This window comes from Symphalangus syndactylus, chromosome 17, assembly GCF_028878055.3.
Source record: "Symphalangus syndactylus isolate Jambi chromosome 17, NHGRI_mSymSyn1-v2.1_pri, whole genome shotgun sequence".
NCBI lineage: Eukaryota > Metazoa > Chordata > Mammalia > Primates > Hylobatidae > Symphalangus > Symphalangus syndactylus.
Window position 1 is genome coordinate 17123786 of NC_072439.2, and position 13899 is coordinate 17137684.

At 52.5% G+C, this 13899-nt stretch overlaps 2 protein-coding genes across 3 annotated transcripts; both read right to left on the bottom strand.

Annotated features, from left to right (window-relative positions):
• Positions 1–154: 154 nt before the first annotated feature.
• On the bottom strand, positions 155–4283 carry APOC2 (apolipoprotein C2). 2 transcript variants are annotated; one of them, XM_055251222.2, is made up of 4 exons: positions 4209–4283; positions 1119–1186; positions 792–987; positions 155–603 (listed from the first exon to the last, which is right to left on the bottom strand). In XM_055251222.2, exons 2-4 carry the CDS (start codon positions 1171–1173, stop codon positions 513–515), a joined length of 342 nt encoding a protein of 113 aa, XP_055107197.1. In that variant the 5' UTR covers positions 1174–1186; positions 4209–4283; the 3' UTR covers positions 155–512. The 2 variants fall into 2 exon arrangements, with proteins under 2 accessions (XP_055107197.1, XP_055107198.1); XM_055251223.2 differs by having other exon boundaries at positions 161–603; positions 792–951.
• Positions 4284–4786: 503 nt separating this feature from the next.
• Positions 4787–8064, bottom strand: APOC4 (apolipoprotein C4). Its single transcript, XM_055251216.1, has 3 exons — positions 7948–8064; positions 5393–5534; positions 4787–5143 (listed from the first exon to the last, which is right to left on the bottom strand). Exons 1-3 carry the CDS (start codon positions 8021–8023, stop codon positions 4978–4980), a joined length of 384 nt encoding a protein of 127 aa, XP_055107191.1. The 5' UTR covers positions 8024–8064; the 3' UTR covers positions 4787–4977.
• Between the last annotated feature and the right edge of the window lie 5835 nt (positions 8065–13899).

A 13899-nucleotide genomic window follows, 5' to 3' on the forward strand; every position in this document is an offset into this window, starting at 1 on the left:
GCCGTGCACAGTGGCACATGCCCGTAATCCCAGCTACTCCAGAGGCTGAGGCACAGAGAATCGCTGGAGCCTGGGAGGTGGAGGGTGCAGTGAGCCGAGATTGCACCACTGCAGTCCAGCCTGGGTGACAGAGTGAAACCCTGTCTCAAAAAAAAAAAAAAGAGAAAGCCGGACTTCAATAAAGAGTAGTCTCTAATTGCTGTTACGATTATTTATTGTTACTATTCACTGCTTTATTCCCATGGACCCATGGGTTAGGGCTCTATACATACAGTAGGTGCTCATTAAATGTTGGCTGGACTGAGTCAGCCCCTCCATCTTGGCCCCTGAGTCCTCAGAAAAGCAGTGCCATCCATGAGAAGCAACTTGAACTGTATTTTTTATTGAAAAGAATTCAGGCTAGAGTTGGGAGGAGGATGCAAGAGCTACTGGGAAGGGGCAGCCCAGTCCGAACCTGGGGGATCAGGGGAACGGGGGACTCTCCCCTTGCCCACTGATGGGGGGTCTAGCTGTTACTCCTCTCCCTTCAGCACAGAAAGAACTTGGTCAGTAAAAATGCCTGTGTAAGTGCTCACGGCTGCTGTGCTTTTGCTGTACAAGTCCCTGGGGAGAAAGCACAGATGGTTAGAGGGAGGAGGGGCTGGGGGCCTGGACTCCTGGGTCTGAGGGAGGAGGGGCTGGGGGCCTAGACTCCTGGGTCTGAGTGGGGAGGGGCTGGGGCCTGAACTTCTGGGTCCTGGATGCAGTCAGTGGTATGGGCCAGACCCCATTTCTCCAGGGGCAGGTGCTACCTGAGTTTCTCATCTACAGCGGGCAGGTATGTCTTCTCGTACAGGTTCTGGGCGGCTGTCTTTGCTGACTCCCAGTAACTGGAGAGAGATTCCTGCACCTGGGTGAGGAAGGCCGGGCTAGGCGGCTCATCTTGCTGGGGCGGTTGGGCCCCCTGGACCTCTGCAGGGGGAGAGTGTGTCAGGAGAGCCCGTGGGGCTGCAGCAGGGGGAAAGGAGGCAAGAAGGAGAGGAGAGGGCAGAGGCAGAGGTAAGAAGGGCCTGGGCTGGGAAGATGCTTGGAGCTCATTCCCCTCCCCAAGGCCTCCCTCTGTGGAAGCCCACACTCACCGAATCCCAATACCAGAAGGACAAGAAACAGAGCTGGAAGGAATCGTGTGCCCATAGTGTCAGGAGACCTGGAACATTGAGGGGGTGTCATATGGCAGGCTGACTGGAGGCGGCTATTCCTGTGGTCACGCCCCAATCTGGTGGGGGGACTGCGATCCTGCTCTGTGTGTGCTTGGTGTCCCAGTCAAGTTTCCCATGCATGGACTTGGACACAGCCCCCTTCTTGGGCCTCACTTTCCAACATTCTGTGATTCTACTCCTGATTTTAACATTTTAATTCTTTTTTTTTTTTTCTTTTTTTGAGATGGAATCTCACTTTCTTGCCCAGGCTGGAGTGCCGTGGTGCAATCTCGGCTCACTGCAACCCCCACCTCCCAGCAATTCTCCTGCCTCAGCCTCCCTAGGCACCCGCCACCACACCCGGCTGATCTTTGTTTTTGTATTTTTTGAGATGGAGTCTCGCTCTGTCACCCAGGCTGGAGTCCAGTGGCGTGTTCTCTGCTCACTGCAACCTCTGCCTCCAGGGTTCAAGCAATTCTCCTGCCTCAGCCTCCCAAGGAGCTGGGATTACAAGCACCTGCCACCATGCCCGGCTAATTTTTTTTTTTTTTTGAGATGGAGTCTCACTCTGTTGCCCAGGCTGGAGTGCAGTGGCGCTATCTCGGCTCACTGTAAGCTCCGCCTCCCGGGTTCACGCCATTCTCCTGCCTCAGCCTCCCGAGTAGCTGGGACTACAGGCATCTGCCACTGCACCCAGCTAATTTTTTTTTTTTTTTTTTGTATTTTTAGTAGAGACAGAGTTTCACTGTGGTCTCGATCTCCTGACCTTGTGATCCACCTGCCTCGGCCTCCCAAAGTGCCGGGATTACAGGCATGAGCCACTGCACCCGGCCATATTTTGTATTTTTAGTAGAGATGGGGTTTCACGCCGGGCGCAGTGGCTCACGCCTGTAATCCCAACACTTTGGGAGGTGGAGGCGGGCGGATCACAAGGTCAGGAGATCAAGACCATCCTGGATAACACAGTGAAACCCCGTCTCTACTAAAAATACAAAAAATTAGCCGGGTGTGGTGGCGGGCGCCTGTAGTCCCAGCTACTCAGGAGGCTGAGGCAGGAGAATGGCGTGAACCCAGGAGGCGGAGCTTGCAGTGAGCCGAGATTGCGCCACTGCACTCCAGCCTGGGCGACAGAACGAGGCTCCATCTCAAAAAAAAAAAAAAAAAAAAGATGGGGTTTCACCATGCTGGCCAGGCTGGTCTCGAACTCCTGACCTGGTGATCCGCCCTCCTCGGCCTCCCAAAGTGCCAGGATTACAGGCTTGAGCCACTGTGCCTCACCTAATTTTTGTATTTTTAGTAGAGATGGGGTTTCACCATGTTGGCCAGGCTGGTCTTGAACTCCTAACCTCAAGTGATTTGCCTGCCTTGGCCTCCCAAAGTGCTGGGATTACAGGCGTGAGCCACCAGGCCCGGCTGCTAATTTTTATTCTTTTGTAGAGATGGGAGACTTGCTTTGTTGCCCAGGCTGGTCTGGAACTCCTGGGCTCAAGCAATCCTCCCATCTCGGCCTCCCCAGGGTGCTGGGAGTATAAGCGTGAGCCACTGAGCCCAGCCTAGAAGACTTTCTTGAGCACCTAAACATTTCTGGGCCCAGCAGGGAACACAGCGAAGCCCCTGCCCTTTGCTAAGGCTGAGTCAGTGCAGGGAGGTGCTCTGCAGACACCATTAAGGACCCACAGTAGATCAAATGTGTTTCCTTAGGGCTCTGCCCTAAGACCTCATGTCCCTGCATCTGCTCATTGAGTTCTCACCCACTCTATGAGAGAGGCACTTTTGGTGACGAAGAACATGCACAGGGCACAATATCATCATCCACACACAGGAGATGAGGAAGCTACGGCAGAAAGAGGTTGAGATCTGATCCCCAGAGAAAGAACGGCACAAGCAAATGGTCTACAATTCTTTTTTTTTTTTTTTTTTCGAGACAAGTTCTTGTTCTCTCGCCCAGGCTGGAGTGCGATGGCGCAATTTTGGCTCACCGCAACCTCTGTCTTCCGGGTTCAAGCGATTCTCCTGCCTCAGCCTCCTGAGTAACTGGAAATACAAGCATGCACCACCACGCCTGTCTAATTTTTGTATTTTTAGTACAGACGGGGTTTCACCATGTTGGCCAGGCTGGTCTCCAACTTCTGACATCAAGTGATCCGTCCGCCTTGGCCTCCCAAAGCGTTTGGATTACAAGTGTAAGCCACCATGCCCAGCCTACAGTTCTTTTTTAGTTTTTTAAATTCTTTCATTCTTTTTTTTCCCCCAAGACTGAGTCTTGCTCTGTCACCCAGGCTGGAGTACAGTGGTACGATCTGGGCTCACTGCGACCTCCGCTTCCTGGGTTCAAGGAATTCTCCTCTCTCAGTCTCTGGAGTAGCTGGGATTACAGGCATACGCCACCACACCCGGCTAATTTTTGTATTTTTAGTAGAGATGCGGTTTCACCATGCTAGTAAGGCTGGTCTCGAACTCCTGACCTTAGGTGATCCGCCTGCCTCGGCCTCCCAAAGTGCTGGGATTACAGGCATGAGCCATTGTGCCTAGCCCTTTTTCTTTCTCTTTTTTAGAAATGGGGTTTCTCTGTCACCCAGGCTGGAACACAGTGGCAAGATCATTGCTCACTGCATCCTCAAACTCCTGGGCTCAAGGGATCCTCCCCACCTCAGCCACCCCAACTCTAAGCAGAAGCTCAAATAGTCTACAGTTCTAAATTCTGTGATTTGTGGAGTGTGGTGGTGCACCTGTAGTCCCAGCTGCTGGGGAGGCTGAGGCAGGAGGATTGTTTGAGCCCAGGAGTTTGAGTCTAGCCTGGGCGACATAGCAAGACTGCATCTCACACAGACACACAGACACAGACACACACACAGACACACACAGACACACACACACAGACACACACACACAGACACACACACACACACACACAGTCATGGTTCCAACATGGGCTTCTAACATTGTGCCTCTTAAAATTCCTGCTTTATCGATCTTTGCCCTCTCCCTGCTGACGCCCCCCTGTCCCCACACCCTGGGTCCCTTTCTTACCAGACTCTGGCAGGCTGTCCTTACCAGCTCCGGACGGGCACAGAGAGGCTTTATAGCAGTTGAGACCCACTTCCGCTCCACAGCCACAACCCCCATCCCTTGTCTAGGCCAAAGTCCTGGCCAACAGAACCGCCGAGGGGGTGGGTGGGGACAGAAAGGGCAATGACGTCCCCCAAGGTCACATCACAGGGAATCTTCACTCAAGTGACAGGGAACCCTCGCTCTGAGAATTCGCCTCCGACAGAGGCTGGGTTGGGGGCTGTGGAGGGGTTGGAGGTGCCGGGTGCTCACTGGGAATGGAGTCAGAGCTTGTGGAGACAAGGGCCAAGCTCTCAGTGAGGGCCGTCATGGGGACCTGCTGACTCCACCCACGCTCCTGCCCTCACCCTCCTGAAACTGACGCGCCTTGAAGTCCCCCATTCTCTGCAAGCCCACAATAGGGTGTTATCCCTTGATACCCTTCCCGACCCCCCAACTCTCCCTTCCCCGTCAGGTGTCACCTCTTCTACTCATTGATTCCTGGGAGGCAGTAGGGTGGGTTTTTTTCTGGCCACACCGGGGAAGGATCCAGACAGGGACACAGGTGAGACTTTATTTATTGGCGAAGTATGAACTTTTTTTTTTCTTTTTGTTTTACCCCCAAGAGATCTCGCTGTGTTGCCCAGGCTGGTCTCCAACTCCTGGGCTCAAGCCATCCTCCTGCCTCAGCCTCCTGAGTAGCTGGGACTACAGGCACCCACCACAACCACACCTGGCTTTTATGAACATTTTAACCCTGGTCCTTGTCCCCACAGACAAGCCTGGGGCACAGGCTGTGGGTCTTGTTCAAGAGGCTGTCTTTGGATTCGAGGAGCCAGGCCTTGGTGCGCGGACCCAGGTCCCTCAGGTGGTCGTCATAGTACGTCTGCACGAAGCCCCGGAAGGTGCTCGGGCTCCTACAGGAGAGAGGACGTCACAGTGGAGGCCCCAGCCCTCCCCAGGTGTTCTCTGCCCCATTTATCCGTTCCTCTCTCTGACCTAGGAGTTCCTGCTCTCAGCTCTAACCCTCCACTCCTCCCAGACCTAGGAGTCACAGCCCCACTCACACCCTTTCCTCCTCCCTGAGACCCAGGGGTCCAGGCCCCAGCCCCTCCTCCCTCAGACCCAGGAATCCCCTCCCACCACCCAACCCAGCACACCCTCACCAGAACCATTGCCACCCGTCTCTGGTCCTGTTCACCACTGGCTCCAGCAGCTCCTTTATCCTGCCCCTCACCAGGCTCCAGCGACTCATCTTTAGCTTTGGCGGGGGGCTCGGGGTTCCTTCCTGGGCTTCTGGCTGGCATGCTAGGTGGAACCAGAGGGCAACTTGGGTGGGCTGGGACCCTAGAATCCCCCCTTCTCCCTTTCCCTCCGTGCTCATCCTTTGTCACTCCTGGTGGTCCAGGGGCAGTCCCCTGCCAGTCCTCTCGCCTCCTGCCTTTACCCTCATATGTCCCCTGACCGCTTAACCCTCTTCGACCATCAGCCATCTCTTTTTTTTTTCTTTTTTTTTTTTGAAACAGAGTCAGTCTCTTGCTCTGTTGCCCAGGGTGGAGTGCAGTGGCATGATCTCGTCTCATTGCAACCTCCACCTCCTGGATTCAAGCAATTCTCCTGCTTCAGCCTCCCGAGTAGCTGGGATTACAGGCATCTGCCATCATGCCCGGCTAATTTTTATATTTTTAGTAGAGATGGGGTTTTGCCATGTTGGGGCCTCGAACTCCTGACCTCAAGTGATCCACCCACCTCGGGCTTCCAAAATGTTGGGATTACAGATGTGAGCCACCCCATCCAGCTGGGCCATCTCTTCACCTTGTGTCAGTAGTCCCTCTTGTCACCCTGTCTGCCTATGGTTCCCCTCTAATGGCCTCTCTAATTGCCATCTTCTGATGCCTCCCTTCACCACCTGATTTTGCTGCCCAGGAACCACCTCCTTCCCCCTTAGTTCTCCTGTGACCCTCACTTTGTCTGAGCTACCTCTATGGACAGTGGAGGGAGAGCAGGAGGTGACTTTCTGCCCCCAGGGGCAGACATTGGCTTAGCCTTGCTGTCAGTTCCTCTTTCCGGGCCAGACTTTCTACCCGTGCATCTGGACAAAGCCTCGCCTACAGAGACCAGCCGTCACGCAGGGCCCACATGTGGCTGGCTATGTGCCTTGGCCAGTGACTTATCCTCTCTCCCCATGACTCAGTTTCCCGTTTTGTAGAATGGGATAATAGTATCTAGCTCAGGGTTATTGTGAGAATTAAGAGTTAATACATACGATGCACATAGAATGGTGCCTTGCACATTGTAGCCACTATATACGTGTTAAATTTTTTTTTTTTTTTTGAGACGGAGTCTCGCTCTGTCACCCAGGTTGGAATGCAGTGGCGTGATCTCGGCTCACTGCAACCTCCGCCTCCCGGGTTCAAGTGATTCTCTGGCCTCAGCCTCCCAAGTAGCTGGGACTACAGGCGTGTGCCACCATGCATGGCTAATTTTTTGTATTTTTAGTAGAAATGGGTTTTTACTCATCTGTTAGCCAGGATGGTCTCAATCTCCTGACCTTGCGATCCGCCCGCCTCGGCCTCCCAAAGTGGTGGGATTACAGGCATGAGCCACTGTGCCTGGCCCCGTATTAAAAATTTAAATTTCTACTGGATAATGCTGATCTAGAATACGATCCCATTTTAAAATAAAGTACATGGCTGGGCGTGGTGGCTCATGCCTGTAATCCCAGCACTTTGGGAGGCCAAGACAGGTGGATCACCTGAGGTCAGGAGTTCAAGACCAGCCTGGGCAACATGGCAAAACCCTGTCTCTACCAAAAATATAAAAAAATTAGCCAGGCATTGGCCAGGCGCGGTGGCTCACGCCTGTAATCCTAGCACTTTGGAAGGCCGAGGCGGGCGGATCACGAGGTCAGGAGATTGAGACCATCCTGGCTAACACGGCAAAACCCTGTCTCTAGTAAAAATACAAAAAATTAGCCGGCGTGGTGGTGGGCGCCTGTAGTCCCAGCTATTTGGGAGGCTGAGGCAGGAGAATGGCATGAACCTTTGGAGGCAGAGCTTGCAGTGAGCCGAGATCGCACCACTGCACTCCAGCCTTGGTAACAGAGGAGACTCCATCTCAAAAAAAAAAAAAAAAAAAAATTAGCCAGGCATGGTGGTGTGCGTCTGTAGTCCCAAATACTCTGAAGACTGAGGCAGGAGAATCCCTTGACCAGGGGTGGCGGATGATGCAGTGAGCCAAGATCGCACCACTGCTACCACTGCACTCCAGCCTGGGTGACAGAGTGAGACTCCGTCTCAAAAAAAAAAAAAAAAAAATGCATATGCAAAACACAGACGTACACACCAGCACACACTCAAAGACCCCCTCACACGTGTCCACACACTCAAATATTTTGCACACACATACCCCACAGAGAGACAGGTGCACACAAATACACACATGCACACAGACGTGCACTTTTTACCACGACTGCATCCTCCCACTTCCACGCACGCACGCGCACACACACACAGATGATCCCAGTTTGTACCAATGTTACATTCACAGTTCACTCTCAGCCACTGACACACACACTCCCCGACACGCACATGCATACGCACGCCATGAAACGCACATGCTCTGTACTCATGTCTCACGTGGCAACAGAGCCACAGGACACACAGCCACACTCACACCCACCAGGTGTGGGCCCCACATCCCTCCACCCTCTTCTTCTCACCCCCAGTGCAGGCCAGGACCATCACGCAGAGGCACAGGGCAGGCAGGGCCTGGAGCCTGTTTCTGAGGAGGGACATTTCTGGGGATTCTGTGCCTCTATGCCTCTGTGCTCAACTCTGTGGGCCGGGGGAGGGGAGGCTGCACAGAGCAGGGCCCTCCCCCAGCCACCTCCCCGCTTGGCAGAGACTTCAGAGAGCAGGACCCAGGTGACAGTGGCAATCAGAGGTCATGCCTCTGTGGGCCTCCCTCCTTCTCACCCTCCCACACCATACCCTGAGAGAAGACAGAGGCTCTTGAGCCTCCTGCACTGAGGCAGTTTCAAATCCTGTCTCCACCTCCCATGACAGCCTCATTTACTGGCCTCAGTTTCTCCTCCATAAAGTGGGAGGCACAGTACATATTTCAGGATATTACTGGAACAAATACAAAGAAAGGCGCAGTGGCTCACGCCTGTAATCCCAGCACTTTGGGAGGCCGAGGTGGGCGGATCATATGAGGCCAGCAGTTTGAGACCAACCTGGCCAACATGGTGAAAAACCCTGTCTCTACTAAAAATACAAAAATTAGCCAGACGTAGTGACACGTGCCTGTAATCCCAGCTACTCGGGAGGCTGAGGCAGGAGAATGGCTTGAACCCGGGAAGTGAAGGCTGCAGTGAGCCTCGATCACACCACTGCACTCCAGCCTGAGTGACAGAGCAAGACTCTGTCTCGAAACAAAACAAAACAAAAAATGAAGAAAGCTCTTACCGTGGAGGCTGGCAATATAGGTGCTCAAAGATCATCGCTGTTGGCCGGGCGCGGTGGCTCATGCCTGTAACCCCAGCACTTTGGGAGGCCGAGGCAGGTGGATCACGAGGTCAGGAGATCGACACCATATTGGCTAACACGGTGAAACCCCACGTCTACTAAAAATACGAAAAATTAGCCGGGTGTGGTGGCGGGCGCCTGTAGTCCCAGCTACTCGGGAGGCTGAGGCAGGAGAATGGCGTGAACCTGGGAGGTGGAGCGTGCATTGAGCCAAGATCGCGCCACTGCAGTCCGGCCTGGGCAAAAGAGCGAGACTCCGTCTCAAAAAAAAAAAAAAGACCATTGCTGTTATTATTATTTTGTGTCTAATTTCTCCTAGTCACTGGGCTGCAAGGCCAGGCTTGTGGTAGGGCCTCATAGGGCTCAAGGGATGATGGCAGGAAATAGCAACACAGTCTCATGTCTCCAGCCTCTGTTTCTTCCCGGGTGGGCTGGAGCCCGATCACTTCCAAGCATTCCTTGAGTTCTCAATTCCAGCTCTTTCTCCTCTGGGTGACTCGGGCTTCAGACGGACCTGGGCTTCGAATCCCCCACTTCTTCACTGCGTGACCTGGGCAAATACGTTTTCTTTTCTGGGGCTCAATTTGTTCAACTGTAACGTGGGGTTGATAGGGAGCACCTGCCTCCCAGTGTCCTCATGCAGGAGGGCTGAGGCCTATGCAGGAGAGCTGCAGGTGCACATAGTAGGAGGTCATCAACATCAGGCCCAGGGCCAGGGCGGTGGCTCCCACCTGTAATCCCAGCACTTTGGGAGGCCAAGGCAGGTGGATCACTTGAGGTCAGGAGTTCAAGACCAGCCTGGCCAACATAGTGAAACCCGGTCTCTACTAAAAATACAAATATTAGCCGGGTGTGGTGGTGCACACCTGTAATCCCAGCTACTCAGGAGGGATGATGGAGCGAGACCTTGTCTCAAAAACAAAACAACAATGACAACAACAAAAACCAACAAAAAAATCCCCCACATCAGGTTCAGTCCCAGTGCCAGAAATAGAGCATTTTTCTCATGAAGGACCCAGCTGCACCCCAGGGCACATGGCTAAGGGGACTTATGGACTGGATTCTTTTGTCTACGCTTGCCAGACGAAATAGAGGAGGCCCAATTACATTTGAATTTCCAATCAACAGTGCATGATGTTTTAGTATAAATATGTCCCATGCAGTATTTGGGAATTACACTGAAAATTTTTTTTGCTATTAATCTGAAATTCAAATGTAACTGAGCATCCTGCATTTTTACATGGCAAATCTGCAAACCCAACCTTGGCCACAACCTGAACAACTGTGCAGGACTGTCTTGACCCAGATGTCTGCCTTGGCAGAATCTTGTCCATCCCAGAGGCCCCAGCATGAGCACAGTAGGTGTGCAATAGATATCCCCCGGAGTTCCTCTGTAGCAATCATCTGCAGATTGAAAACACCCAGAGTTTCTGTTTGGGATGACGAAGACATCCTGGAAATAGTGGGGATGGTTGCACAACAGTGTGAATGTACTTAATGCCACTGAACTGTACACCTAAAAATGGCTGCAATGGTTAAGTTTTTTTTTTTTGAGGCGGAGTCTCGCTCTGTCACCCAGGCTAGAGTGTGATGGTGCGATCTTGGCTCACTGCAACCTCTGCCTCCCGGATTCAAGCTATTCTCCTGCTTCAACCTCCTGAGTAGCTGGGATCACAGGTGCGCGGCAACCACACCCGGCTAATTTTTTGTATGTATGTATGTATGTATGTACGTATTTAAGACAGAGTTTTGCTCTTGTTGCCCAGGCTGGAGTGCAATGGTGCGATCTCAACTCACTGCAACCTCTGTCTCCCGGGTTCCAGCGATTCTCCGGCCTCAGCCTCCCAAGTAGCTGGAATTATAGGCATCTGCCACCATGCCCAGCTAATTTTTTGTATTTTTAATAGAGATAGGGTTTCACAATGTTGGCCAGGTTGGTCTCGAACTCCTGACCTCCTGATCCACCTGCCTTGGCCTCCCAAAGTGCTGGGATTACAGGCGTGAGCCACCATGCCTGGCTCAATTTTTTGTATTTTTAAAGAGATGGGTTTTCACCATGTTGGCCAGGATGGTCTGAAACTCCTGACCTCTCAGGTGATCCACCCACCTCAGCCTCCCAAAGTGCTGGGATTGCAGGCATGAGCCACCACGCTCGGCCGTCCGGCTAATTTTTTTATTTTTTGTAGAGATGGGGTTTTGCCAAGTTGCCCAGGCTGGTCTTGAACTCCTGGGCTCAAGTAAACCTCCCACCTCGACCTCCCAAAGTGTTGGGATTACAGGGGTGGGCCACCGTGCCCCGCCATGTTGTTTATATTTTACCACAATTATAAAAAACAAAAACAGCCAGGAACTGTGGCAGGGGCTTGTAGCCCCAGCTACTCAGGAAGCTGTGGTAGGAGGCTTCCTTGAGCCCAGGTGTTTGAGAGTCCAGCCTGGGCAACATAGTAAGACCCCATCTCTTGAAAACAAACAAACAAAAAAAGCCGGGCGTGGTGGCTCATGCCTGTAATCCCATCACTTTGGGAGGCTGAGGTGGGCGGGTCACGAGGTCAGGAGTTTGAGACCAGCCTGGCCAACCTGGTGAAACCCTGTCTCTACTAAAAATACCAAAAAAAAAAAAAGTTAGCTGGGCGTGGTGGTGGGCACCTGTAATCTCAACTACTCAGGAGGCTGAGGCAGGAGAATTGCTTGAACCTGGGAGGCGGAAGTTGCAGTGAGCCAAGATCGTGCCACTGTACTCCAGCCTAGGCGACAGTGTGAGACTCAGTCTCAAAAAAAAAAATAAAACAAAGGCCAGCATGGTGGCTCGTGCCTGTAATCCCTGGTGGGAGGATCACCTGAGTCCAGGAGTTTGACACTAGTCTGGGCAACATAGGGAGACCTCGTCTCTACTAAAAATAAACAAAATTTAGCCAGGCGTGGTGGCATGCCCCTGTAGTCCCAGCTACTTAGGAGGCCGAGGTGGGAGGATTGCTTGAGTCTAGGAGTTCAAGGCTACGGTGAGCTATGATTGTACCATTGTGCTACAGCCTGAGTGACACTGTCTCCACAACAAACAAACAAAAACCCAAAATAAAAAATAAAAACAAACCTACTATGTGTTGTGTTATGATTGGTGTGGGGTTCAGAGCCTGACTCTACCTCTTGCTTCCTTTCCTTTCTTTCCTTCCCTCCCTGCCTTCCTCCCTCCCTCCCTCCCTTCCTTCCTTCTTTGTTTTTTGAGACGGAGTCTTGCTCTATCGCCCATGTTGGAGTGTAGTGGTGCGATCTCAGCTCACTGCAACCTCCATCTCCTGGGTTCAAGCAATTCTCCTACCTCAGCCTCCCGAGTAGCTGGGACTACAGGCACCTGCCACCACACTCAGCTAATTTTTGCATTTTTAGTATAGACAGGGTTTCACCATGTTGGCCAGGCTGGTCTTGAACTCCTGACCTTGGGCAATCCACACGCCTCGGCCTCCCAAAGTGCTGGGATTACAGGTGTGAGCCACTGCGCCTGGCCTCTTTTTTTTTCTTTTTGAGATGGAGTCTTGCTCAGTTGCCCAGGCTGGAGTGCAATGACGTGATCTCAGCTTACTGCAACCTCTGCCTCCCGGGTTCAAGCAATTCTTCTGCTTCAGCCTCCTGAGTAGCTGGGATTACAGGCATCTGCCACCACGCCCAGCTAATTTGTGTATTTTTAGTAGAGATGGGGTTTCACCATGTTGGCCAGGCTGGTTAAGAACTCCTGACCTCAAGCGATCCGCCCGCCTCGGCCTCCTAAAGTGCTGGGATTATAGGCGTGAGCCACCGCGCCTGGCTGACTCTACCTCTTTCTAGCGGTATGACCTGGTACAAGTTGCTTTACCTGCCTGGGCCTATTTCTTCATCCATGAATGGGAGTCACGGACTATCTACCTCATAGGGTTGCCCAGGAGAGTAAAGATCGTGCACAGAAAATGCCGCATAGGTGCTCCGTCAACGCCAGCTACTGTTTAATTAGTGCGTGCTTCCCCAGCACACACTGTGTGGCAGGAATCATGGCAGGGCTTTTAGATGATTAATTTACTTAATTGTGGTGGGGCATGGTGGCTCATGCCTATAATCCAGCACTTTGGGAGGCTGACACGGGCAGATCACTTGAGGTCAGGAGTTTGAGATCAGCCTGGCCAATATAATGAAACTCTGTCTCCACTAAAAATACAAAAATTAGCCAGGCGTGGTGGTGGGCGCCTGTAATCCCAGCTACTTGGGAGCCTGAGGCAAGAGAATTGCTTGAACCCGGGAGGCAGAAGTTGCAGAGAGCCAAGATGGCGCAATGCACTCCAGCCTGGGTGACAGAGCTTTCCATCTCAAAAAAAAAAAAAAAAGGTGGGGGGATTGGGTGTGGTGACTCATGCCTGTAATCCCAGCTCTTTGGGAGGCCGAGGCAGGTGGATCACAAGGTCAAGAGATTGAGACCATCCTGGCCAACATGGTGAAACCCTGTCTCTACTAAAAATGCAAATATTAGCTGGGTGTGGTGGCGGGCGCCTGTAGTCCTAGCTACTCGGAGGCTGAGGCCGAACAATCGCTTGAACCCGGGAAGTGGAGTTGGCAGTGAGCCAAGATCACGCTACTGAGCTCCAGCCTAGTGACAGAGTGAGACTCCATCTCAAAACAAAAAAAAAGAAAAACAAACAAACAAAAAAAACACTTATTTGCCACAAAAACCCTATCAGGTGGGCATCTTCATCATTTCCATTGTACAGATGGGGAAACAGGCCTCAGGGTGGGGGCACCGCCACTTACTGATGACTCCCCAGCCAGCAAGTGGTGGTTTTGAACCAGGACCCTCTCACACTACCTAACCAGGCCAGGACAACCTCTGCCCCTCTCCACCAAAATCCAAGAGATCAAGGGGATGTTGGAAGTGGTATGGGCCCTGGGAGGTCTCTGACCTCTGCCGCAGCTCCAAGGTCAGCAGGCAGGGAGGGCTATGTGTTTGCTGTTTGCTGCTTGCAATGTTTACCCATCTCAGGGACAGGAACAGGCTGAAGGTCATTCAGGGTGGACTTCAGAGGCAGCACACAAACAGCTGCTGGTGGATAGGAACTAAGAGGTCGGAAGGGGGCAGGGCGGGCCCAAAAGCCCCAAAACAGAGCCTGCAACTCTGTTCTCTAAGT